Source organism: Abramis brama, assembly GCF_963993115.1.
Source record: "Abramis brama genome assembly, chromosome: 4".
NCBI classification, from domain to species: Eukaryota; Metazoa; Chordata; class Actinopteri; order Cypriniformes; family Leuciscidae; genus Abramis; species Abramis brama.
In genome coordinates, this window is record NC_139966.1 from 50,153,292 (window position 1) to 50,180,675 (window position 27,384).

The 27,384-nt window shown below is 37.7% G+C and overlaps 2 protein-coding genes across 3 annotated transcripts; one reads left to right on the forward strand and one right to left on the reverse strand.

Moving 5' to 3' along the window:
- Positions 1 to 7,088: 7,088 nt before the first annotated feature.
- LOC311082247 (scavenger receptor cysteine-rich type 1 protein M130-like) lies at positions 7,089 to 11,261 on the forward strand (the record flags this gene model as incomplete). The annotated part of the gene is made up of 9 exons (XM_084112979.1): positions 7,089 to 7,367; positions 7,979 to 8,281; positions 8,368 to 8,669; positions 8,902 to 9,277; positions 9,315 to 9,632; positions 10,345 to 10,641; positions 10,787 to 10,864; positions 11,030 to 11,148; positions 11,241 to 11,261. Exons 1-9 carry the CDS (start codon positions 7,160 to 7,162, stop codon positions 11,259 to 11,261), a joined length of 2,022 nt encoding a protein of 673 aa, XP_083969105.1. The 5' UTR covers positions 7,089 to 7,159.
- LOC311080733 (EF-hand calcium-binding domain-containing protein 4A-like) lies at positions 10,878 to 22,759 on the reverse strand. 2 transcript variants are annotated; one of them, XM_084110848.1, is made up of 8 exons: positions 22,611 to 22,759; positions 22,439 to 22,525; positions 21,972 to 22,364; positions 20,514 to 20,607; positions 19,990 to 20,131; positions 19,746 to 19,892; positions 19,159 to 19,249; positions 10,878 to 11,336 (listed from the first exon to the last, which is right to left on the reverse strand). In XM_084110848.1, the coding sequence occupies exons 5-8, from the start codon at positions 20,085 to 20,087 to the stop codon at positions 11,265 to 11,267; spliced, it is 408 nt and encodes a 135-aa protein (XP_083966974.1). In that variant the 5' UTR covers positions 20,088 to 20,131; positions 20,514 to 20,607; positions 21,972 to 22,364; positions 22,439 to 22,525; positions 22,611 to 22,759; the 3' UTR covers positions 10,878 to 11,264. The 2 variants fall into 2 exon arrangements, with proteins under 2 accessions (XP_083966974.1, XP_083966975.1); XM_084110849.1 differs by having other exon boundaries at positions 22,439 to 22,758.
- Positions 22,760 to 27,384: the final 4,625 nt, after the last annotated feature.

Consider the following 27,384-nt stretch of genomic DNA (forward strand, 5'->3'; position numbering starts at 1 on the left):
AGCGCGCTTTTTGACGTGCCTACATTTGTAATTAAAAAATTTTGGTCAGGAGGAAAAATTGTCTAATGAACATTTCTTCTTAAAAATCCGTACTGAAATCGAACCGAAAGCCTCCTACAGAATGGTTCAATACGTGTATCGTTACACCCCTAAAATATATATATGTATGTATGTATGTATGTATATATATATATATATATATATATATATATATATATATATATATATACAGTACCAGTCAAAAGTTTGGAAACACTACTATTTTTAATGCTTTTGAAAGAAGTCTCTTATGCTCATCAAGCCTGCAGTTAAAAACAAAAAAAACAAAAAAAACAGTAATATTATGAAATATTATTACATTTTAAAATAATGGTTCTCTTTTTTAATATACTTTAAAATGTAATTTATTTTTGTGATGCAAAGCTGAATTTTCATCAGCAAGTACTCCAGTCTTTGGTGTCTTATGATCCTTCAGAAATCATTCTAATATGCTGATTTATGATCAATGTTGGAAACAGTTGTGCTGCTTAATATTTTTTTATAACCTGAGATACTTTTTTCAGGATTATTTGATGAATAAAAAGTTAAAAAGAACTGTATTTATTTAGAATAGAAATCTTTTGTAACAATATACACTACCGTTCAAAAGTTTGGGAACAATAACTATTTTTTTTTAAAGAAATTAGTACTTTAATTCAACAAGGATGCGTTAAATTGATAAAAGGTGATGGTAACGATTTATATTGTTAGAAATGTTTTTATTTTGAATAAATGCTGTTTTTATGAATAAATGCTGTTAACGTTTTACTCATCAATGAATCCTGAAAAAAGTATTCCAAAAAAATATATTAAACAGCACAACTGTTTCCATCATTGATAATAACTGAGTATCAAATTATCATATTAGAATGATTTCTGAAGGATCATAAGACACCAAAGACTGGAGTACTTGCTGATGAAAATTCAGCTTTGCATCACAAAAATAAATTACATTTTAAAATATATTAAAAAAGAGAACCATTATTTTAAATTGTAATAATATTTCATAATATTACTGTTTTTTTTTTTTTTTTTTTTTTTTTAACTGCAGGCTTGATGAGCATAAGAGACTTCTTGCAAAAGCATTAAAAATAGTAGTGTTTCCAAACTTTTGACTGGTACTGTATATATATATAATTAGTGCATCACCATTATGCAGGCAAAAATGTTCAATTATTGATATTAATTTATTAATAATATTGATATAAATTGTTGTCTATATTGATATAAATTATATAGTCTCAATCTATATTCCGTTAACTCTATATTGGCCAGCTCTAGTGTGCATCCTAGCAAAAGTGAATGACTGTAATTAGTTAAAAATGATTGTCAACAATGCTTTTCTTGAGCAATAATTTTTTTCTTTTTCTCATTTGGCAGACACAGTGATGACCAACTTTCCTTCGGCGACTGAATGGGAAATAAAAAATGCAATTTCTGGTAATTTTAAACAAGCACCAGGGAGAGCAGGGGGTGGTGGTTATGGATATAAAGCTAACAGTTAATTCTTAAAAATTGTAGTATCTTAAGTTGTTTTACATATTTTCCAATATTTTATTTGTTCATTTTTATGTTTGAATGTTGTCTAAGTTGTTAATAGAATTGTTCTAAATAAATCCTTTATATTCAATTAGTTTGGATGGATTTTCATTTATGAGAACCTGTTATATTTGAGTGAAAAGAATCCTTATGCCTCATTTTGTTGTCTATTACATGTATATGTAGTGTAATTGATGACTAGTCTATTCTTGGGCTATGGTTAGACGTCTATTAGATTTTCACTGACAGCCCAAAATCAGCCTTGTTTTAGCCTAGACCCATATTGCCTGTCTATTAGACGTATATATGTAGTCGTTTAATAGCTGTCTAATTGATGACTGGTCTAGTTTTGGGCTATGGTTAGACGTCTATTAGACGTATAAATATAGTCATTCAATAGCTGTCTGATTGTCTATTCTTGGGCTATGGTTAGACGTCTATTAGACATATATATGTAGTCATTCAATAGCTGTCTATTCTTGGGCTATGTTTAGACGTCTATTAGATTTTCACTGACAGCCCAAAATTAGCCTCGTTTTAGCCTAGACGTCTGGGCTGTGTTTTGACGGCTATTAGACATCTATTAGACGCAAAATTGCTTGCTGGGAACATTGGTCAGTGAGTTTCTCCCACTCGGCGCTGTCAAGCGCAGCTTCACCACACACAGCTAAATAAAACAGGCTGGTGGCAGACTAATAATTAATATTTCTGATGTAAAGATTTCTGTGAAACGCGTAAAGTTGCACAGAAGAAAGCCCGGACCTGCCCTGTACAGTTTAAGAATCTGTAGCCATAGTAAAGGACTATTATTTTGTTGAACAGACCCTGACCTGAGCGACAACTGATGACGTCACATGCTCAGATTTGCTTGACCAATCGGCGGAAGGGGGCGTGTCAGGCCGCCCACATGTGGAAAACGAATTTTGAAGTCATTTATTCGTTTTTTGCCTGTGAACTAAAAAACGAAAAATCAAGCCGAAATCTCGTTTTTTCGTTTTTTTTGAAAAAACGAATAAAGGGGCCGTTTTCTCGTTTCTGCTTATTTCATTTCAAATTGGAAAACAAACTATCAGGCTGGTTGTTTCCCTGTTCTAATGCTGCGGCAGCTTCCCGCAAAAGCTCCCTAACAGATTTCGCCATATCTCGTCGTCTCGATTACAATATAATCACATTTAAATAATTTCGTTTCACACATTCAACTCATGCACAAGGGACGTCGACGACTTCGCTTTACAGAAGGCGTGCCTCTAGCGCCGTTACTAGAATAAGCCACACCCACTCATAAACATAGAATTTGCATGCAGGTTGTCTTTGAAAATTAAAACGAAAATGAAAACTGTGAAATAAAAGAGGAATTAAAATGAAAACGAAAATGTACATTTGTATTTGAATTGTGTCACTATTATTGCGTGAGCGTTACTAAAGAGCATTGTAAAAACTGTATTTGTAGTTTCTTTTTCACGTTTGGCTTTTCATTTTAATATTGGCAGTCTTGCCTCGAGACTGTAGTGAAAATGAAATGTGAAATCACCAATTGCATTTTATTTTTCAGTTTGACAGGGATAATGCTGTGAAAATGAAATCATTTAATTTCATTCTCAATTTTGTCACATATTTTGCATACTGTTTTCTGTAATGAAATCGTTAATCTGGTTTTAATTTTCATTTTAATCATTTAATTTATTTATTTAAATTTGGCAGAAAATGCACTCCATACATTAGAACCCCGTGCAGCCCATGCATCGTCAAAAACTACAAAGCGAAAAAAATGCAGTAGGCATACCTTTGTGTGATATCACGGCAATTTCATATGTACTCAAGTGTTGCAGCCAATAATGAAACCATGGTAATGTCATTCTACTTTTTGGTACTTTTAGTATTCTTTTGGTTGAAAATTGTCCTTACCTGCAAAACCGAGTCATTCACAGTAGCACATGCAGATTTTGAACTTAGAGCTTTTTGATTTGTGACAAACGATGTGGTTGTAGGTTTCGTTTCAGTTGATTGTTGTAACTAGGTAAAGAAGACACACTTCACGGAGCCCTGAATTTGTTCTCCGTGTTACAAAATATCTCAAAAGATTCAGTGCGCAAGTTTGAACAGTTCAGTGAGAAGAACCGACTCAAACTATTCATTTGGGGAATCACTAGTTGTGATTCTAAACAGTAGACTGAAAATATGACATAATTCTTGAAATTGTTAGGGTAAATAATAATCTGTTAATATACTGCAGTCAAAGGTTTGTAAACTTGAGTAAAATTGTACTGACACACACAACAACTGGGGCTCCTGTCCCAGATAACGAGTCCGGCGATGTTCGCCACCAGAAACATCTCATAGTCATTTTACTGCCACCCATAGGAATAGATCGGTATTGCAGTATTAAACACACAAGTGAAGCTGCAAACTTGGTCGAGTATTCCTAAATGATGAACAAAAGGCATATGTATTTTTTTTTTTTTTTTTTTTTTTTAAATCATTATAATATTTTTAAACAAAATTCTCTTTTCCTTACACTCTTTTGTGAAATAACATTTACTGTGCACTTGAAGAGTATGACAAGCATTGCTAATATAGGCTACTTCTGGATATATTATAGTAGTTAAAATGAATCTTTAAAACAGCACATTTGATTTCTGTTTGTATCCAACTAATATTTCTAAACATGGACTCAAAGTGAGAAACATGAAGCAGTTAGTTATCAGTGTTTGTATTTGTATATCTGCAAATGCTGTGCTTTGATGCTGTAAATAAACTGGAATGTTTCCTGAAATCAGTTTCCTGTATGAGTGACTGTCACCCCTCTATCTTGCATGTTTCTCCCCAGTTAAGTGTCTCTATAAGGTGGAGGAGGAGTCCTGTTCATCAGTGTTGACGTGCTTTTAATAAATATGGTGAGAATCATAAATACGTCTTATGATTTGTCAGTGAAACTGTTTGATGATTTCCTCTCTTCTGTCTAATAAGGTAAAAGTGACTTTGATTGGCTTGTTGTTTGGTGATTGTAGAGTCTTCTGTCTCTGTCTCTCTTGAACCTTTCACTTCTGAGTTGATCAAGAAGAGTGTATGATCAGTGAAGATGGAGAGCTATCTAACACTCATTGTTTTGTCATCTGTGATCAGACTCGCCACAGCTGGTACGTACACACACACACAGGATCATTATGTGTGAGTTAATGTAGTGATTGACTCTGTGTTAGTTAGGAAATGGCCATAAGTACCACTTTTGTATGTAATATTTGAATTAATATAAATGTTAATTTACTTCTTTCATGGTTTCTCTGTTCATCTGTTTTGCTGACTTAAAGTCTGTTGTTGTTTGTCTTCTCACTGTGCATTATATATACAGTAAATCATTCTGTATCTTGTCTGCAGGAAATGTGAGGCTGGTGGGTGGGAATAATTCCTGTGCCGGTAGAGTGGAGGTTTATTATAGAGGAGAGTGGGGAACAGTGTGTCATGATTATTGGAGTTTGACAAACACTGCAGTGGTGTGTAGAGAGCTGGGATGTGGCAATACTTCAAATACAATGCGTGTTGCTCACTTTGGACCAGGATCAGGACAAATCTGGATGGATGATGTTTTCTGTAGTGGATCAGAGTCCTCAATATTCAATTGCTCACAATCAGAAATGGGTAAACATAACTGTAGACACAGTGAAGATGTTGGAGTAATCTGTTCAGGTAGGTTGGTTTTCTGTCTAGATTTCATCATCAAATGTATTTATTCTATTAAAAATATGTACTAGATTTTAAAATGAATGTTCAAAGTTCATAAATAGTGGAAACCAACAAGTGTTATAACACAGTTTAACCGATAAGAACCGATCTATCGGCTCAATGTTATATCAATCATACTGTACATGACCACTATCTTGATGTGACAGTAGAAGCTGCAAGACTGTGTAAAAATATAAAAAATCTACATGACAGTAACAAATTTTGAAGTCAAAATTTTGTTTTATGTTGTGATCAGGTTAATGCATGTTTAATGAGAGTGCATGCATGACCTGAATCAGCAAACTCTCTTGTTTAATTTCATATACAAAATTTACTCTAAATATTGAACACTTTCACCTTTATGTTAAAAATAAACCAGAAATTGAAAAATAAATGCATGTATAATATTAAAACTGATGTTTTATTAGTATTACAGCTCACCAAATCCAGGGCTGGACAAGTCAATAGCGGTGTAACAATACACTGATGTGACGATTCAGCTTGATACACAATACTGAATACTGAATCTAATACTTTAAACAAAGCCAAAATGGACAAAATATTTAACAAAAATTACTGCAAGATGCTAAATTCGGTGACAGCATTAAAATATTAGAAATATTTATATTCTTCATAGCATATCTCTGTTCCTGAATGCAATTTAAATATTGTAAATATTAAATATTGTATTTTATTAAATAATGTATTTATTTTTTAATTGATTCATAATAATGAATAAACATGCTAGATCAAATGTGTGAACTACTGGGTTAATCATATTTGATGCTAAATTAAATAAATCTAAACTTTGATTTTGGGTGAACTATAGCCTACTGTTGCTGTGTATATACAATACATTGTCGCTATGGATGATAAATATTGTTTTTGTATTGCGATAGATTGTGACACAATATATTGTTAATAGTCAACCACCTAGGGTGCCAAATGAAGGACCAGTACTGACACAAATGTTACTCTAGACTGAAACAACAGCACTCTTTGTTCTTGACATTACTCTAAATAGTTTACAATAAGTTGAAGATTTTAAAACAGCTTTTAATTTGTAAGCAAAACGATACAACACTCCATGGTCTCCCTTATGAAAAAGTAATACTGTATATTCAAGTGTGCTATTAGTACTAAAAATAATAAAGTATAATTCCTGTCTACTTTTTATGTACTTCTCAGAAAAATACTTAAAATTACAATTTAGTAATAGTACACTTACAATTTTCTACCAGTACATTGATATTAGTATTCTAGATAAAGTATACTTAAAAATATACCTGACCCTTTCTTTACTTTAATATTTTAAGGATTTTTTTTTTAATATCTTGATATTTTAAATGGTTAATCAACACTCCTGTATTTTAGGAGTCAGGCTGGTTGGAGGTTCTCGCTGTTCTGGAAGACTAGAGTTGCCTCATGGGAACACCTGGCACACAGTGTGTGACGCTGCCTTTGACCAGCAGGATGCAGAGGTTGTGTGTAGAGAGCTGGACTGTGGGGCTCCTGTACAGGTGCTGGGAGAAGATGCTTTTGGAAAAGGAAACGCTCAGATGTGGACACAAGAGATTCAGTGCAGAGGAGACGAGTATCAGTTTGCTCTCTGTCCAATGTTACCTTCACACAATTGTTCCTATGACAACGATGTGAGCGTTGTATGTGCTGGTAGGTGAACGAAATATGAACTATACAAGTATGGACATAAAATCATTGAGTAATATTGTACAATTGTTTTTCTCTGCCCCTTTTACCTTTAGAAACAGTGCGATTAGTAGGTGGTAAGAGTTCCTGTGCTGGTAGAGTGGAGGTTCTTCATAGAGGTCAGTGGGGAACAGTGGAAGATGTTGGTTAGGATATGTCTGAAGCTGCAGTGGTGTGTAGAGAGCTGGGATGTGGAGAGGCTTTAAGTGCACCAAAGAATGCTCACTTTGGAGAAGGATCAGGAAAAATCTGGATTTCTAATTTACTGTGTACTGGATCAGAGTCTACATTGATGAACTGTAGATTATTTGGATGGGGAGTAAAAGCTAATCATACTGAAGATGCTGGAGTCATTTGCTCTGGTAAGCTTAGCTCATCGACACTTATTTCATAATTACTAACCTTTTTCCCCACAGAATTCCAGGATAAATAAAAAATTTCTTACCACATTCAGTGTTACATCAGGTGGTTGTTTGGTTGTCTGTGTGAGGTGAAGTAATCTATTATGTGACGTGCTGAATTACTAGATGGAATGTACATGAAGAAATTTGTGTGCAACATGCTTTTTTTTTGTCCCAGACAATCCCTTTTGTGAACGAAACACATATATTGTTCAAAGGTTGAGCATTTCGTAGACTACATGCATTTTAATAACACCCTGCAGGTGATCCTTTCTCCCATGTTATTCATTAAATGAAGAAAGCGGGTGTACTCTGGGTTCGGGCCACATTCAGAGCTCTCCCCCGGACAACACACCAGTCGTCAAATACGCATACTCTTTTACTCTAGATAATTATTTGTAAGTGCAATCTCATGAAATGCAAGAAGCTTGTGTGAATTTTATGCATGAAATAAACTGCTGACAATTAAAAAATAAATAAATAACTGGTCAGAATAAATTGTTTAGTTTTATAAAGTAATAGGTCAAGAAGCAAAGCAAATATTATTAAAATTGTCCCTTTTTTTATTCAAGGAGTCAGGCTGGTTGGGGGATCTCTCTGTTCTGGCAGAGTAGAAGTGCCTCATGATCGGTCATGGATGTCAGTGTGTGACGCTGCCTTTGACCAGCAGGATGCAGAGGTTGTGTGTAGAGAGCTGGACTGTGGGGCTCCTGTACAGGTGCTGGGAGAAGATGCTTTTGGAAAAGGAGACGCTCAGATGTGGACACAAGAGATTCAGTGCAGAGGAAATGAGTCTTATATTTCTTTTTGTCCAACATCATCTTCTCTTGAATACAACTGTACCCATGAGAATGATATTGGACTGTTATGTTCTGGTAATGGAGCTTTTCAAACAACTTTTTTAAACCATTTCTTTTGCATGTTTTGTACTGTTTAACTAAACTCTCTGTTCTTTGTCCAGGTTACACTGACCTCAGACTGGTCAATGGTCCTGACGTCTGTTCTGGTCGAGTTGAACGTCAGTACTTCAGTAAATGGGGCACAGTGTGTGATGCATGCTGGGATATGAGAGCTGCCAGTGTCCTCTGTAGACAGCTGAATTGTGGGATTGCTGTGTCTGTTGTGGGATCAGACTGGTTTGGAGAGGGAAGTGGTGAAATCTGGGCTGATGTGTTTGATTGTGACGGGAATGAAACAAAACTCTCAGAATGTTCCGTCTCTTCATGGAGTCGAGCTGAATGTTCTCATGGACGAGATGTTGGAGTCGTCTGCTCTGGAAGATTCACTGATATTGTGCTGCTGAAAGATTAAAAAAAGTATAAAAATAGTATTTAATCTCACCATGTGTAATTTCACAACATGTGTAGTGTAGTGTCATTTCAAACTGAAAGAAAATGTTCTTCTAATTTTTTTCTGAATTAATTTATTATTATGTAAAATGTATTATACATGTAAACCATATTTTCAAACTTGCAATATTTAAATTAAACATCAGATCTTCTCCTCAGGTTCCTCTCTGGCTGTTCATGATGGTCTGGTGCGGTTGTCTGGAGAGAGACAGTGTGAGGGGGAGCTGGAAGTTTCCATCCATCAGGTCTGGAGGAGAGTTCTGCTGGACTCCTGGAGTCTCACTGAATCCTCTGTGGTCTGCAGACAGCTGGGCTGTGGCTCTGTGCTGAACTTCTCCGGCTCCTCTTCATCCAGTCCTGAACACAGTCATGAGTGTGTGACGGGCTTCCAGTGCTCTGGGAGTGAAGCTCATCTGGGGAACTGCAGCTCTCCACAAACTCTCAACTGCAGCTCCACACAACAGCTGTCAATCACCTGCCTTGGTGAGAACAACAACATCTGGGCAGATTCTTCAGTTGTTAGTGATCAATAATGTGTTTTTCTCTCTCTGAATATCAGGTCGCGGGTCCATCAGGCTGGTGGGTTCTGGGGGAGACTGTGCAGGGAGGCTGGAGGTTTTTCACAGCGGCTCATGGGGGACAGTGTGTGATGACTCCTGGGATATTAAAGATGCCCATGTGGTGTGCAGACAGCTGCAGTGTGGAGTGGCCCTCAGTAACCAGCAGGTACCAGCCTGGTTTGGTCCTGGTTCTGGACCCATATGGCTGGATGAGGTGGAGTGTGAGGGGAATGAGACGTCCCTGTGGAACTGCTCTTCTCCAGGCTGGGGGAAACATAACTGTCAACACAAGGAGGATGTAGGAGTCGTGTGCTCAGGTAAACAGTAAAGTAATGTGATTCATTTTTAAATATATCATTTCAAATATTTAAAGGGATAATGTAAAGCTGGTCATTTTTGCAAAATAAACACCAGGAAAATCAGGAGTGGGTGGATCATATTTAACAACAAAGTCCATCTTACTGTATGATGGTCTGATAGACAGTGCTGCCATGGATGCCGCTACTTTTTAAATATTTTTTTATTGACCAAACAGAATCAAGTAGTAAATAAGTTTCATAGTATATTATAAAAATATAATTAAGTATCTTTTTCATATGCTACCTACGGTGACCGGGAGGGGACATGTTCGGTTCACTTATTTTTGTCGTGGCCACAACATATAAACTCGTGGGAACGTGATATTAAGTCGTGGGAACGTCATATTAAGTCGTGGCCACGAGATCATTTTGTTGAGGTAACGACATCATTATGTCGTGGGCGTGGCCACGCGATGCAAAGTCGTAGCCTCGATCATATGTTGAGTGAACGATATATTTTTCTCGTGGCCACGAGTTAATATCACGTTCCCACGAGTTTATATGTTGTGGCCACGACAAAAATAAGTGAACCGAACATGTCCCCTCCCAGTCACCGTAGCTACCAATAGCAGCATGCATTATCCTTGTATTAACCAGTTATTTTGGTGATATTTTAGGTTGAGCACAACTTAAACTCCAATTTTTTTAATGCACATCCCTTTCCATCTAGAGTTTAAAGAGATCAGGTTAACTGAGGGCTGTGAAGGGAATGTGGAGGTTTTCTACAATGGATCCTGGGGAAATTTATGCTACAACAAGATGGACAGAGACACAGCGAGTCTGATCTGTCAAGAGCTGAACTGTGGAAGATCTGGCAGTGAACCCGATTATTCAGAGGGACTGAAGTCTCATAATTGGCTTGATAATCTTAAATGTCGCCGTCATGATTCCACTCTATGGCAGTGTCCATCTTCACCCTGGGGACAGAATGACTGTGATAATGAAGTGGCCAAAATCTCCTGCTCAGGTAAGAAGATATTTAACTGATTTAAGATATTTGGAAAACATCATGTTTGTTAATAATAAAATAATAAGTAAAATAATAAATGAATAAAGTTTATTAATAATTTTTCTATTCAGCATTTAATTAAATTTTAACGTTTTAATTTTAGAGGAGCAGACTCGTGAATCTCCTCGGAGTCGTCTGACATGTTCTACCTCAGAATCTCCTCACCAGAGACAGTGTTCAAGTAAGACAATTATAAGGATGTATTTTCTTTATTCACAGTATCTTGAATAATTCATATCTGAGCACTTGTACACTGAATCCACATTCATAATTTGTCACAACTTTAAATAGTCAAAATGCATTGTAAATGTATTGCTGGTCAGTGATGTTGCTGTGTGTGATTTAGATCATGTTCCTCTCAGACTGAGTGGAGGTTTGGGCCGGTGCTCTGGGAGGCTGGAGGTGTATCATAACGCTGTGTGGGGTTCAGTCTGTGCTGATCTGTGGGACATCAGCGATGCTCAGGTGGTCTGCAGGCAGCTGGGTTGTGGAGCAGCACTGAGGGCTGATGGGAATTCAGTCTTTGGTGCTGGTGAAGGTGTTGTGTGGCTGAACAGAGTCGAGTGCAGAGGGAATGAGATTCACCTGTGGGACTGTCCTCTCTCCCTGAAGAAGCACACTGACTGCTCCCACAAAGAGCACGCTGGACTCACCTGTGCAAGTCAGAGCAAAACACTGAACGACAATAGTAATTTTCACATCATTGTAATGCTACTAATTGTGTATTTGCATGATTTTTAATCTGTCTGTGTCTGTTTTGACAGATTTGTCAGTGTCCACTTCTCCTGCCACAACAACATCAGCTTCTCCTCCAGTTTCTCAGACAGTGCGCTCAACATCAGTCACTCCTCCACAAACTCCTCCAGTGTCTCTCTCTGTGCTTGTGGTTGTACTGGGAGTTTTGCTCTTACTGCTCTTAGTGCCACTGCTTATACTGATTCAGCAGAACAGAGTGATGAGGAGAGGTAGGAGAGATCCAGAGACTGTCATATTGTGTGTTATTCAGTGTGTGATCAGTCATGTGTTGTGAACTGACAGCAGGTTTGTCTGTCTACACTCACAGCTCTCTCTAAGAGGAGACACAGGACGACGACTGAGGCCGTTTATGAGGAGATTCATCACAGACACAATCACTTCACTCAGAGAGGTGAGACCGTGAATCTTATTTAATATGATTAATAAGAGAGTCTGTCAGACACTTGATGTTCATCTATTATTAGTCCTGTTAAACCTCCGGCTTTAAACCAGAGAATTCCTCACAGAAAACCACAGAGCTGCAGGTGCATATTTATGTGAGTGTGTGTGTGTGTGTGTGTGTGTATGTGTGTGTGTGTGTGTGTGTGTGTGTGTTTCTTCCTGTATGTATTTTTAGAGGGTAATAAGGAGCGGTTCATATGTTTGTGTGTGTGTGTGTATTTGTCTCTTCCTGTGTGTATTTCTGGAAGGCAGTGAGGAATGGGTTCATGTGAGGATACATGTGTGTTTGCTAATAGGCCTAACAAAGAACAAACATGGGATTTCTGCCTCTGATGTTTTTTGATCCAATGGAAATGAGGATTCAGTCTGTTTGTGACGATGAACATGTTCCTGACTGTTTTTCTCTCCTTTAACAGGAAGTCTCGTCTCTGAAGAACTGCATTCTGGGTATGAAGATGCTGATGAGCTTCTCTCAGGTTAGACAGCAAAGCGCATATTCATTCCACACAAAATATTTTTCTTTGAATTCAACCTAAATAAATAAACGTAATTAACAAATTCTATTAAATATTTGACTAATGACTCAATACCCTTTAAACACTTCTGTTTATTAATATATTAACATTCTTTTCTCCTTTTTAGCAAAAGAGTTCAAGACTCTATAGTATGATCATGTCACCAACAACAGTGGCCTGAACGGTCAGTGACCTTTTTAATTGATCACATGATTTATTACTAGATGATTAATAACTTAAAGGAGAACTTAGTAACTTTTTTAACTTAATAAAACTGTCTAGAAATCATTTGGATGGTTAAACAGCCTGTTCTAGTGATATTTCCCTGCTCCCCCCAGCGTTCCCAGGCGGAAAACCAACCTTGCAACTTGGGGACTACCGTCCCGGCAAGATAGAAATTGGAAGTCTCGTGAGAAGCGAGAACGAGAACGAGCGCGAAACACAAATTGCTTTACGGCAATTCGACATAAACACACACGCTTGTATGATGTATTACCAGATTACCCACCTCGGTAGACATGCTCCACACGATACAGGCTTGCTCCGATCAAAACAAATGCACATGAGCAGCGGTAGAGAGGGGGAGGAGGCATAGACAGTATAAAAAGTGGACAGAGTCATCTCATTGGAACTCAATTGAGACAAGTGAAGGCAGTGGCACGAGAAAACTGAATCATTACCTTCCGAAACTTGCAGAGACGGAGAGTATGAGTAGGAGCTGTCCATGATCTTGGAGCAGGAGAAACTTTTGCTAGGTATTCTGATGAATTATTTTGTCACTTTGCCTTCACGTCCCCCCGATTGCCCGCGAGCTTCTCCTCCCGTCCATACGGTAATCTCTCTACTGTGCGACAGAGAGTCGCGTGGTTGTGACGCAATCGTTAGCCTACTTTTACAAAAACTGCTTCTACGGGGCCATAACATAAGCTACAAGGTAATGGAGCATTTTATACATTGTCGTGTTTCTTAAGAAATAAATAATGGACAAATGGAGTCTTCAAACGCCTCAGATGTAAAGTTATTTGCTGTCAAAGTGACGCCAAAATGAATGGGAGTCAATGGGATGCTAAACGCAGGTGAAGTTCTGCTACAAGATGGTGGCACGCGGCCGGCTTCAACTTCCGGTCGACTTCCTTCCCGCTTGGGAGGAGGCCGCCGCAAGTGAGTTTTTTACGACCGTGTTGTGAAATATCGGCCCCCCCCGCAGCTGTAGGGGGAGCTCGTGGGGAAAACATGCGACAACAAAAGGGAAAATCAGCGAAGAAGTGACTAGAGTTCGCTAGAGTAGGCCTATGTCACGGAAAAATTGAAGACCGGAAGTACGTCTTTTAGTAGGGATACGGCTCTTCCGGTTAGGCTTTTACAATGGCAGAATCCGATAGATACCGCTGGACCAAATCTCTCCGCAACCTGCCTGAAGTCACATATGACGATGTGGTTCGGATGGTAAATGAAAACTCTCAAGTGGAAAAGCGTGAAAGCTGAGTTATGGCTGTCTACGTCCTGACGCAGAGCAACCCAGTACACTACAACAACAGCGGCGGGCCGTTCGCCAGTAAGGTAAACGTTTCTATGGTAACAGCGAGTTGGACCAATCAGCAGACGTTGCTGCTACGCTTAGGATTGTGGGTAGTTTTTTCATAAGATCGCGGATAAAAAATGTTTTTCTTAAAACAAGGTTGATTTCATACGAACTTATAGCTTCTACAGGAGCAAAAACATTCGTTTCACAACCTCATAGCTCGTGGTCAGTCTACCTCGGATGGTTTAGACATTATGGCTGATAATCTAAATCCTTATGGAGAAATACTGTTGACCGGAAGTTCTGAATCCCTACTACGCGTTCCGGAAGCAGGAAGTGTGAAATTCATTCGATTCACATGACGTCACTGTAGCTTTGCGCCGCCATCTTTGCGACCGCGGCGGTCTCAGTAATGCCTGCAATATGTTGTGCAGTTGGCTGCAACAACAGCCGAAAGAGGAACCCTGAACTGGTATTTTATTCTATACCAAAAGAAGAGAGAAGAGAGAATCATTTATTTAAAAGACTTGAAGTCTCATGTTGGTTTGTGGTTAATTATATTTCCATTATGCAGTGGCCAACATTATACAGACAGATATCGACAGATAATGTTTTTTCTTCATTTTATTGTTGGACCTGTTTAAATGCACTTTATCATGGTAAGTTAGTAAGATTTGGGGTTGTTTTGAATATAACTGTCTGTCTGTTAGTTAATACCTAGCCTACCTAAATCTAATAAATATTTTTCTGAAGTTCATAAAGATATTGTCTTCGTCACATGCGCTTTAGATGTTATTTTGTGTAAGTAACGTTAACGTTAGCTCTGCAGACGATGCATAATCTCAGCCTTGAAATGCATATTAAAGGACTAGTTCTTCCAAAAATTATAATTCTGCCGTCATTTACTCACCTTCATGTGCAAATCCTTAAGTTTACTTTCCGTGGAAGACAAAGGGACATTTTTGAATATGTAATGGAGACTCTTCTTGTCGATGTAATGAAAGTGAATGAGTAACATGAGCCTACTGCGGGCTGTCACGCAAAAAATAATAATAATAAAAGACAAAAAACATCACATAAGTATCATAAAAGTGATCTAATACGACTCGTCCGTTAGATTAATATCGTTATTTATGACCGCCGCTAGCGTAGCTAGCGAAAGCGGTCATATAGGGATTGTCAAAGTTTTTTTTTTCGTTTTTTTTCGTCATCTTACTGAATTTTTCGTCAACGATACCAGGGACACCGAAACACCGGGGAACATGAAATTTGGTGGGCATGTAGCCCCACTAGACTTTTACGGAAAAATTTCGTTTGGTCCCCGGGGGCCACTCCCCCCCCCGCGCTGGGCCCCCCCAAACCCAAAAAATGCAGTTTTTCCTAAATAACTACCTGAACCGTGGCACCGAGGATGAAGACATTTTTATGGTATGTTGGTCTTAAGGGCCCACATCAACCTAGCCCATAATCACTCATTTGTGATTTGCGCCCCTCCCATAAAAAATGAAAATGCAATATTATTATGCTTTAATCGCCCCTATCTTCAGTTGAGATGTTCAGAACTGCACCATATTTCATGTGTATGATTAACTTGACATCCTCTGGGGGTATGCTAAGTTTCGTAGAATTTCATCCATGGGGGGGTATAAAATAAATTCATTTATGTGCACATTTAGTGACTGTACACTCATCGGCCTGTAGATGGTGCTGTTGAGCGAAGGGTTGCTGGTTTAGGATGATACTGTCACACACACACATGCAGGAATACAAACAAACGCAAGCATGCACACACACTGACATCCACACGCACAGACACACACATACAAATCCACATGCACAGACACACACACAAACACACACGCGCACACACATGTACGCACGCATACATACACGCACAGACACACAAACACACACACACACACATACACACACACACAGACAGACATGCACATACTACTACTTTTTTTAGGTATATACATAAACACGCAATACAGCCAAATTGCTCCACGTCATTTATTTTTGTGGAAAGCCAGTGCAGGCCTGAGCGGCGGTCATATTTTGTACTGCCATGTGGTACATCTAGTTATTCATATGATAGCTTTATGTGACGAACAAACTGCAATTTAAGTCGTTATATTATAATCACTGATGAGCTTTACCTCTTGATAGCTTTTAATCGCAGCCGATCGAATCATTCAAAAAGATTCGACTCGAAAGATTCTTTCATTTCGATATTTGTGTGTATTAAACCTTCTCTCTGTAATTGAACATCTGTTCTTTCGGACAGATATGGCAGTCTTTTATGATATTCGGCTGATGTCTCTGGCTGTGCTGATGGACGGATTAGATAGATTCATTCATGCCAGCCGAACAGCTGCAGATTCATAGATTCATTCATGACATCGCCTCGACTCTCATGAACGCGCGCCATGAAGCTCTATGACTTAGTATTTCTATATCATGAAAGGCCAATTGGGGCAAGCCTGGGGCAGATAATAATGGACAAAAGAAAACTGGGGGTAACAAATAAGGATTGGAGCCTAAAATAGACATTTTCTCCAGGTATCTCTGTCTCTCTCTCTCATTCAAATGGGCAGTTTGGGCGGCCATACCGGGCGAGTCGGTCGCAAATATGGCGGCGTTCTATTTGTAGTGACGTAGGTGGCATCTATGAATAGGCCTATTGACGAGTTCTCCTTTAATGGTCTCATGACCTGCAACAAGAACATATTTTGGCTTTTGTATCCAAACATATTCTGTGTTGATGCAGAAGAGATGAAGAAGGAAATCACACCGGGATACTATGATGATGTCATCACTGATGGACTGAAACCAGATCGTGAGTCAGGTGTTGTTCTGTTATTCTATATAGTTTTAAATGACAATATTAAAGTATTTTGAAGAAAAGTGAGTTTTAAATGTAATATTCTTTACTTTGTAGAAGACACACTTGAGAGCTATGATGATGTCATCAACTCTATTAAAAAAGGTGTTTTTACTATTTTAACAATATTTTACACAATATTCTTCTAATCAAGCTTGTTACTGAAAGTCTTAAAGTTATATATTTTGGCTTCTATTTTCATGTGTAGTGGATGCACCAGAGAATTATGATGATGTCATCATTATTAGACAGAGCGCTCAAGGTATGCACTACATATCACCCTTTACATACAAGTTTGCTTGAGTATTACACGATTTCTGTGTAATCAAAGTAAGGGAAAATTATACATTAAATGAGATAAAGTGTTTTATGAACTAGTGTGACATTTTTATGTTATTAATGTTGATCAGAGGGAGTTCAGGAGGAGTATGATGATGTGATGAGTGTCACTGAAGATATGAGAAACTGTTAGGTAAGTTATTGTAACATTTCTGTTCTCAGTATATTCTAATATTATTGTTATTATATTTTTCCATGTTTATAGACATGTTCATTATGAATAATGTTAAATAATTTAAGATTTTGTTTTTAATAACAGATTATGATGATGTGGGGGAGGAGTCAATCAAAGGGGGAGGGGCTGTATGACTGAATGGCCACACCCACTGCCTCAATCAAAGGGGGAGGGGCCGTATGACTGAATGGCCACACCCACTGCCTCAGTTCAAGACATTTGAACATTCAAGAGTCACGAGTGATATTTCTGTGTGAAATCTCAGGTTTGATGTTATTTGAAAATGTTCTGTAATGAAACTTTGCTTACTGCTTTTATGACATTTTAGTTGTATTGGATTTTGGCCTATTGTTTTATATCAATAAAAATAAAACAAATATGTATATAAATATATGTATTACAGTTTTTCTGAATTGCTAAAACACTAAACCCCATTCTCTGAACCAAATTCTCAATAGTCTAAACCAATTTGTGGAATAAATCACTCTTTCTGTAAAACATTAAACAAGTTCAGGCAGTTAAAACACAGTTTACAAATCTCATGCACTCTTTTTTCAAAACTCTAAACACATTCTCACTCCCTAAAACACATTTTGCACTGTGATGCACTTACGTTTCAAAATGCTAAACACAGGTAGGCGATAGTTAAACACAACTGCAACACAGTTGCACACTTGTTCACACTTATTTCTAATGATGTGACCAAACCAACTACATAATACAAGTCAGTTCAGTCCCAAAATGTACTCAAAATGTTGCACTGAATGTTGATACCAACAATGGATGGAAACAATATAAGAGGGAGAGGAGGATGAGGAAGAGTAAGAGGAGGTGAACAAGCAGGAAGAGGATGAGGACGAGGAAGAGCAAGGTGTGGAGAATGTTGTCAAGGCTGGATCTGCTTTAGGGTTTTTCCCTTTTCCTGCAGAGATGACATTGTCTGAAATGGAGAAACTCCTCCGGCCGAACCAACATGAAGACATGATGCTGAAGCAGAATAAAATCTCTCTCACTGACCTTGATTTTGCATTTGCACAACTCTTCTGAGTGTACTTTACTGTAACATGCTTTTCATTTAGAGTTTTTTACTGTAACCTTTTTTGCAGTTGGGTCACTGTATTTTCACAGTATGCAAGTGGTGAATATACAGACATTCGATAGGCCTACAGTAAAGACTCCAATAAGTTGTCATTATATACTTTTTTACGTAATTGCAAAATTTGTTTACTTTGTTTTTTCTGTAACTGCATTCTTTGGATTCTGTGTTCTTCATTTTTTGATGTAGTGTGTAATGAATGATCTGTAGTGTTTATAATTTTGACTCGCTGTGTGTGTGATCTGAGAGCATTGTTTGATTTTGAGAACAGATAAAATGGGTTTGAGGCAATTGTTTGATTTTGCCAGAAGAGTCAGAGGTTCTGTGAATATGGTTTGAAAATTTGGTTTTGTGTTTAAGGTTTTGAGAAAGTGTGTTTTAGTAATTCAGAAAAACTGTAACATACTAGTCAATTTCAATATTATTACAATTCGAAATAACTGAAATTTATGGAGCTGAATTGTCTTCAGTGTCACGTGATCCTTCAGAAATCATTCTAATATACTGATTTGCTTCTCAAGAAACATCTCTTATTATTATCAATGTTGAAAACAGTTGTGTTGCTTAATATCTGTGTGGAAACTGGTAAAAAAAAATCATAATTCTAGAAAATTAAAATATCTTTACTGACACGTTTGATTAATTAAATGCATCCTTGCTGAATAAAATTATTCATTTCTTGTTTAAAAAAATATTCTCAACTGTATAGTGTAAAAGCACATGCAACCGTTCAAAAGAATGTTTTACCTTCAGAATTGCTTGATCTTTTTCATTAATAATCTGTTGCTCCATTTCCTCATATAATCTGCGAATTTCGTTGTCATGTGTGGCTGCTTTCCTGTGCAATGACAATGGCGTTCAATGTTAAAACATGCATTTAGCCTAATACAATCAAAAGATAAACCACAAACAAGTCTTTCATATTATATAATTTTTTCCAAATTCTCACAGTATTTACATTCCAAAACACTGGCTCAGACCTGCACATCCCGTTAGGTAATAATTATAGGATCATAAGATTTAATGTGTATCTTTAAACAATGCATGTTGCAAATCACATCATTCTGACCTAGATTTGATCAAAATACATTTTATTCCCACCAGAAGTACTGCAAAAACCTGGTTAACTCCTCATCTTGGTGGTCACTGGACTGGGATAAAACAGCATTCTATAGGGAATTACATTAAGCCTCTAAACGGGGATTATTCACAAGTAACATGAGGGGAAATTAAGAAAACAAAGCAGATTATTGGCTCTTAAACATGGACGACTTTAGATGGCACTGCTCTAAATTCATTCTCATTTCATGTTGCATAAAGAATCATCATGTCACCTTCTGAGGGTGCTCTCCATCTCCTTCCTCTCTTGTTGTGCCTCTTTGATTTGATATGTGACACGGGCCAGGAACTCTTCAAAGTTGGACAAGAGGTGAGGCTCATCCTTCCTGAGCCGAGTCCACAGGCTGCGAACCTCACTCGGGCTGAAGTGAAGAGAGAACTGTTACTGCTTGTAGCAATATAAAGCTAATGTTTTATTGCAATGCCATGTAATGTCAAGTATAAAACATCAGTACTGACTCCTCAAACACATTGCTAGCACCCAAGCTCTCCATCAACACGCTAAAATGTCTCTCTTCATCATCTTCATCCCCTGAGCTCTGAGAGGGTGTATTCATTAGTTCCTCAGTCTTGGAAACTCTTCGTCCATAAAGAAAGTTACCTGAGGAACAGTTACAGATACACCTTGTAAAAGTGTGTAATTTGCTGTGCTATATTATTGTGGCAGCTTTGACTAGAGGTACGCTAAAGATTTAAGAAAGTTACCGACTACGCCACCCGGGGGCCTCTTTCCGGGGAAATGCCCTTTAATTAAATAAGGCTCAGAGGTTCGTTGATCAGAGTCAGATATCAGACATGGAGTAGAAAATAGTACAAAACTTTATTCTCAATAAAAACACCTCAAATTGTATTTAAGACAACACCAATAAATCGAAAATAATCTGAACACAACATGACACGGACGCTCACTTCAGAATGGGGAGCTGGCTCTCTTTAGCAGAACGGATATAGCGATCATACGTACACACTCACTGCACACTCACTTCACACCTCACTGTGAACACAGCATTCAGGCAAAAGAACCCACCACCACAATCGGGAAGAGACGCTTATTTCCTGCTACTGGCTGCCCCAATTCTGAAGAGAGAACAAAAAAAATAGTAACACAAAACACACACAATATCAAAACATTAAACAGAGCAGCTGGCAATTTAAGACACAGGGCCCTATTTTAACGATCTGAAACGCAAGTGTCAAAGCGCAAAGCGCAAGTAACTTTGTGGGCGGGTCTTGGCGCTGTTGCTATTTTCCCAGCGGGATAAATGACTCTTGCGCCAGGCGCAAATCTAAAATGGGTTGGTCTGAGGTAGCTTCATTATTCATAGGTGTGGTTTGGGCGTATCGTGAAATAAACCAATCAGAGCGACATCTCACATTCCCTTTAAGAGCAGGCGCGCTTTGTTCTAAAGCGGATTCCTATTATAACGGCGGATTTGCCAGGCGCGCGCCAGGAGCGGTTCACAGCCAAGGAGAGCAACGCTCTCGTCAGGGACGTTGGGGATGGAGAAACCCACCCAAATTAACTTCGGTTAAAAAGGCGTATGATAATTTGGGTAAATGTGTAAGCTAGATGTATGCTTTTATAATAAATTATCTATCTATCTATCTATCTATCTATCTATCTATCTATCTATCTATCTATCTATCTATCTATCTATCTATCTATCGTAATAATATATGATTTGCAAAAATGAAAACTGCTGCTTCTGTGTAGATGAGAGAATCAAAGTGTATGCGCGTTGTGCACACGCTACATTGATTATGGCCAAGCATGCGCCCTTAAAATAGCATATGAATAACATGCGCAACGCGCCACTGACTTTAAACTATTTTTTCCTGGTTAGTGGCGCAATTGTTTTCTAAACCTGCAAAATAGCATGAAGGAACGTTTGCGCCGCAACACGCCTCCTTTTTTGCGCTGAACCGCCCAGGGAGCGCAAGTTCATTCCCTAGTTTAGCGACGTGCTTTTGTGGAGGGAAAAGCGCGCTTTGCACGGGTGCAAAATAGGAATGATACATGCGTCGGTGTACAAAGTCAATTGCGCTGGGTGCAAGATAGGGCCCACAATGTTAAAAGAGTTCACCACATCAGTTTGGCTCATCGAATCGAGGTGCCGCATCCGGTCACCCGTACAATGCTGGGTGGACAGATATGGGCACAACAGCCAACAATGTTAAAATAGAGAAACACCTCTTTTGGGCTGCCCTCAAGGTATCCACACAAGAAACATACACATACATAAACTTGGTCGCACACCAAATAGGTCACACAGAATATATACATATATATCTATGGATAATATATCCAGCAACTCAAATCAATGAAAAAGAAAAAATATATAAAATTAATCCATAAAACAAGAAACTCAGGAAAATGATATGATATTTAAAGAAAACAAAATATAGAAGAGCTAGTGACAATGAAGTGGTTGATCTGATACCTGGGCGCCACTGGAGGTTTATGACTCAATGTATTTGCTCACAGCACAGTTGATGAGGTACCATGCCAACGACCCACAGTCCTCGGACCAGCTGATGGAGCACGCGCTGGACGTAAACAATGGATGTGGCGAGGGATCGAACAGCAGCGCGTTAACACGCGAACTGAAAGAGTCAATGAGTCTTGTTAATCAGTTCAATAGAACAGACACACTCGGGACAGCCCGTCTCACTTTGAGCTAGAGTTGTAGTCACGGTAACGAGTCGGATAAAGTCGGAAAAGACAGCAAACAATGCAGACAGCAAAAGGGAACATCCACACAGCGGTTTAGCTGCTATAACGTTATGAACCCAGAGAAAGCCCACTGTAACGTCTTTCGCACGTTGGCCCGCACCTTAAACATAAAATACAAAATATTAATTTACCCGGCTACTAGCAATCATGTGTTTGTCAGCTGTTAAAACATACCTGTAGTGCGATTCACATGGTACCCAAACAGCTTTATATTAAGCACTCATTAAAATCACGACATCCCACAGAGTTCCTCTGTCCAACCTTTAACAGATAAAAATCAGGTAATCCCTGTGAGACAACCCCACAAACAAGCCATACTAGTATAGTCAATGCCACCAGCTCTTACCGTACAAACATTCACGCGTCCCGCCGGAAACCCGGTGTCTCGCTCAAATGACGCAGAGAGAGAACGCACTCCCATAGCGACACCCCTTTATACGGAAGGAACGCAATTAAAGGGCACTCCCCCTTGATATTAAATAACCTGACAGAAATAAACAGTACTGCTACATTATGTACCAAATAACAAATGATTTTTAAATAGATCCTCTTGACTGGAAAGGAGATGATCATAAACTCACAGAATCCGGAGGAAAACTCTCCCATGGTCAGGAATCCATTTTTGTGAAGGTCTAGTGAGTCAAAAACGTTCTCGAGTTCCTCAGCAGTGAGTGGCAATTCTTTATGTAGCCTCTAAGATAGAGAGAATGATGGTATATGATTAAATACTCAAGAAACAGATGGAAAAATGACATCATTAACACTATTTTCAGCCATCTAGATATTCTGATAGCCTAACGCCCAAACCCTTTGTACTAATAGAACATTGTAACAAATCCTTTTAAACATGAGGGAAAATAATGCAACTGTTATGGTTATGTTCTGTTTGTGGACTCTTCTGTTGTGTTTCCTTCCTGTGTTTAGCTCCTGTTTGTGTGTCCTTTGTTACTATGGTTACTCATTGGTTAATTGATTATGTTCACCTGTGTCTTGTTTGGTTCCTCATTTAGCCTGTGTATTTAAGCTCTCAGACTGTTGCAGTTCATTTGTCCTTTGTTGTTTTTGAGTAAAAGCAGAAACTGTTATGTTTATTGATTCCAGTGTTTTGGATTATCTTTGTTTTCATTTTTGTAAATAAAAGACTGCTACAATTGAGTTCCTCTTTCCTTGCCTGAACTGTAACAGAAACATATACACCCTTAATAATTTAATTTAAAAAAAAAAATGTTTGATGGCGATACAAAGCTATAAATTCAAAAACATAATTTGAATACAGAGCTGTAGAGTTATATCAAAGCCATGGCAGATGTAAAAAAAAAGAATTTAAATAATAATGAAAGAAGAAAAATATCAAGTGTCAAGTTAAGGACCCCGACTTTACCCTCATATCAGTGCGTGTGATGAAGCCCTTTCCCTCGCTGTCACAGATCTGAAAGAAATCCTCTATTTTGTCCAACATAGCAATGTGTCCCCATCCTGCGTTCTTCTTCACACTTTTCCTTGGCTGCGGTTTCGGCTGCTTCTCATCCTGGTCTGAGCCACTGCTGGTGACCCGTGTGTCTCTAACGTGTCCGATCTCTGACATGATTCCAGCGCTGCTTACCTTGATCGTCTTTCAACAGCTCAGGATCATGTACAATCCAAAGCTAGATCCAATACAGGGAATTATGCTGATTAATTCAGGAAACATCATTTATTGTCTTGTACTGAATGCCTGCTGTGGGTCCCAGCTGAAAGAAACAGAGAGAGTGCAACACATCAGCAATCCTTTTCGTCTTTAGGAATGTTAAGACTTTGAGAAGTGAAATGCAGATTAGTCTTAGTCCTCATCGCTGACACTGCTGACGTTATTGGTGAGCAGACCTCTCACTTTACGTTGATGTCCCACCACCACAATGTCAAGGGGGAACAGGAAGAGGTTTGTCTGGTGAAATATCCTGTTTTATCTCAACTCAAGTTGAACTGACTAAGGTTTGAATGAGGGGGTATCAAGTATTTTTATTTAAGCAAGAACCAATTAAAATGAACTTTTACACCATTGACAGACAGATAATAGTTGACACGTCCTGCTATTATTTACCTCCTCTGTGTTTACAGCTCTTACAAGTGTTACTCTTCCAGGTCTATACAGAAAAAAAAAAAAGTTGGTATTAACTTAATTAAATCCAGTAAATGAGTGAAGTGTGGAGAGCGGATGTAGTGATAAATGTTTCCATTTCCATTTCTTCTGGAATGAACCATCATCATGTACGTGCTAAACTCATATGAAAAGGCCAAATAATCAAGATTACAGGGCAAATTTAAAAGATTGTCAGTGAAAAACCTTATATTAAAATCCCGCTAAAGAGAGTGAATAGACCCACATTCAGTCACTCTGGGTCTAGGCTATAGGCTGCATTCCACCGAATAATAACTTCCACATTTCTGTCCCCACGATATTATATGTATAAAAATGCATGAAAATTAACTCTAAAATACATTTTATTATTAAGCAAAGTGTCCCGCACATTAAGCTAACTGCAAATTTAAAATGTATAATTAAAAACATTCATAAAAACTAGAACACTAAAAAAATAGCATTTGTTGCATGTCCCCAATCTCTAAACTTTACCATGAAATATAATGATTAAAATCCTTCATAAATCTTTTTTTTGTTGCATGTTTGTGTGACTTTATATATAATCTATGCTTTAAAATGTTTGTTTTTTTTATGAGAAAAAAATATTTTATCTAATATTTTAGATAAAATACACATTTTAGTCGTGTCCACAGGTTTTCACTCAGTCCTGTTACCCTAACACATCCCCCCCTCTGATTCCACAAGACACATTTTCAACAGGAAGTTGCATCATCTGGATCTTCTGAAGGCAATGGGAAGACCATAAGTAAGTCCTCTTATTTTAATTTCTGTATATTTTATAAAATTGTTAATATGACTGAGAAGGTCAATCTCAACGTACTGTTCTGTTACCTAAATTATTTCTTAGATGTTATTTATTTTAATTTGGTAAGTCACTAGTTCAGTGTCCTCATGCTATTAGCATGTGTTGTCATATGTCATGTATTTGATAACTTTTTTTGCTTAAAAACTCAATCCTGTTAATTTCAGTTAGCCTCATAGCATAATTGCCTAAGTCATTTTTTGTTTGTTCTTGTTTTCCAAAGAAATTGAAATATGACTTAGGCAATTATGCTATGAGGCTAAAAATAACAGGAGTGAGTTAAAGTAACAGGAGTCCTCTGTTTTGTTGATTTAATATTATTTTTTTAAGGTTGTATTTTTTTAAATGGTAGACATCAGTATTAGTTTTACAATGTGAATATCATGCTTCCAGAGAGCCAGATCACCACGAAGTGACTTGAACTTTTTGTCTTTGTCTTTCTTGTATTTTGTAGAAGATTGAGATAGCCCAAACTATTCAGGTGCCAGAAACACACAGCCATGGCATCCTGCAAGGGAAAGAGCGAAACACACCGAAACCCTCTTTCCCCCCTTTCTGTCTTAACTTCCCGCTCTCTCCCTCCCTCCCTCTCTCTTCTCCTCTCTCTCCTTCTTTCTCTTTCCACCTCCTTCACTGTGAAGTACTACTAGCACACAGTACATCACTTCAACACAGAAATCTCATGCACACACAGTCATGTACACTCTCTCTCATACACATGCACACACAGTCATGTACACTCTCTCATACTCACACATGCACACACAGTCATGTACAATCTCTCATACACACACATGCACACACAGTCATGTACACTCTCTCATACACACACATGCACACACAGTCATGTACACTCTCTCATGCACACACATATGGACACTCATTCCTGTTACCAAGTGTTCATTTCTATTAATTTTTTTTTTTCTAAAAAAATAACGGTAAACCACTGTTTTTTATCAGTTTTGTTTGTTCCATTTATACAATTGTTTAATAAATTAAATTATAAAAAAAAAAGAAGATAACTTGAGGCTTCGGTCTTCTTTAAAATGAAAAAATGGCTTTGTGTTTTTTATTAAAATACACCTTGCCTTAATATAGTGTTTTTTGTTTTGTGTTTTTTTTTGTCACAAATATCGATTATTTGAACATATAACAAACAATTTCTTTAAAATAAACACTTAACTGTGGAGAAAACAAAGGAATTAACTGACATGCTTTTAAACATCATTTTAAAATGAGAAAACATGCATCCATCTTTTGCTAAGAAACCTTGTAAAAAATAAATTTGCCTGAGATTTATGAAAAATAAAGTTGCCTGAGTTAAATATGTGTAGCATTAGATTCAGTGTTGAAAAAAGATTAAAAAATAAAGTTTAATTTTGAAGTTACAACAAGTAAATGTCACCCATTCGGTGGAATGGCCCAACAGCAGATAAAGTGTAAAATCAGTGTGCAGTGAAATGAGCTCTACTACATGAAACAAGTTACTTATAAATGTTGATGTAAGTGAAGAAAAACCTTTGATTCACTCTTCCTCATGTGCAACGCTATAGTCTTTACAATAAGAGGTGTTTTGCTGCCATCTACTGGACAAATACAGCATTAAACACACATACATTACTGTTATTTTTATTTTTTTTAAATAGGTTTTAATTTATTTAATAAAAACACATCTGAATTGCTTAGCAACAATATAGTTGTATTATGGTGTAATACAATTGTATTTTTAGAATAAAAGAACAAAGCAGTATATTCCACATTTAGTAGCCTAATATTATGCATAATTTATCCAGAAACTTTTACATTTATTCAAATAATTCATGAAAAAAAATATATTTTATAAGTTACAAGTGTTTGAATTGATCAGACTTACAAAAATCAGTCATCAGTCTTGTATCTCCTGTGTGCAGTGACAGGCTTTGATGCTGAATATAACCTGCAGTGTTTCTCTATCAATCTCCTGTAAGTTTAGAGTGACTTTCTCTCCACGCTGACATATGACTGACACGAGTCTGTCCTCAGTGAAGTGTCTTTTCACACTGGAGGAGGAGTCCCGCTCATCAGCGCTCACACTTTATTGATATATATGGAGAAAATAAAAATGCTGCTGTGTGATTTGTCAGTGATTGTGTTTGATGATTTCCTCTGTTGTGTCTAATAAGGTAACAGTGAGTGTCA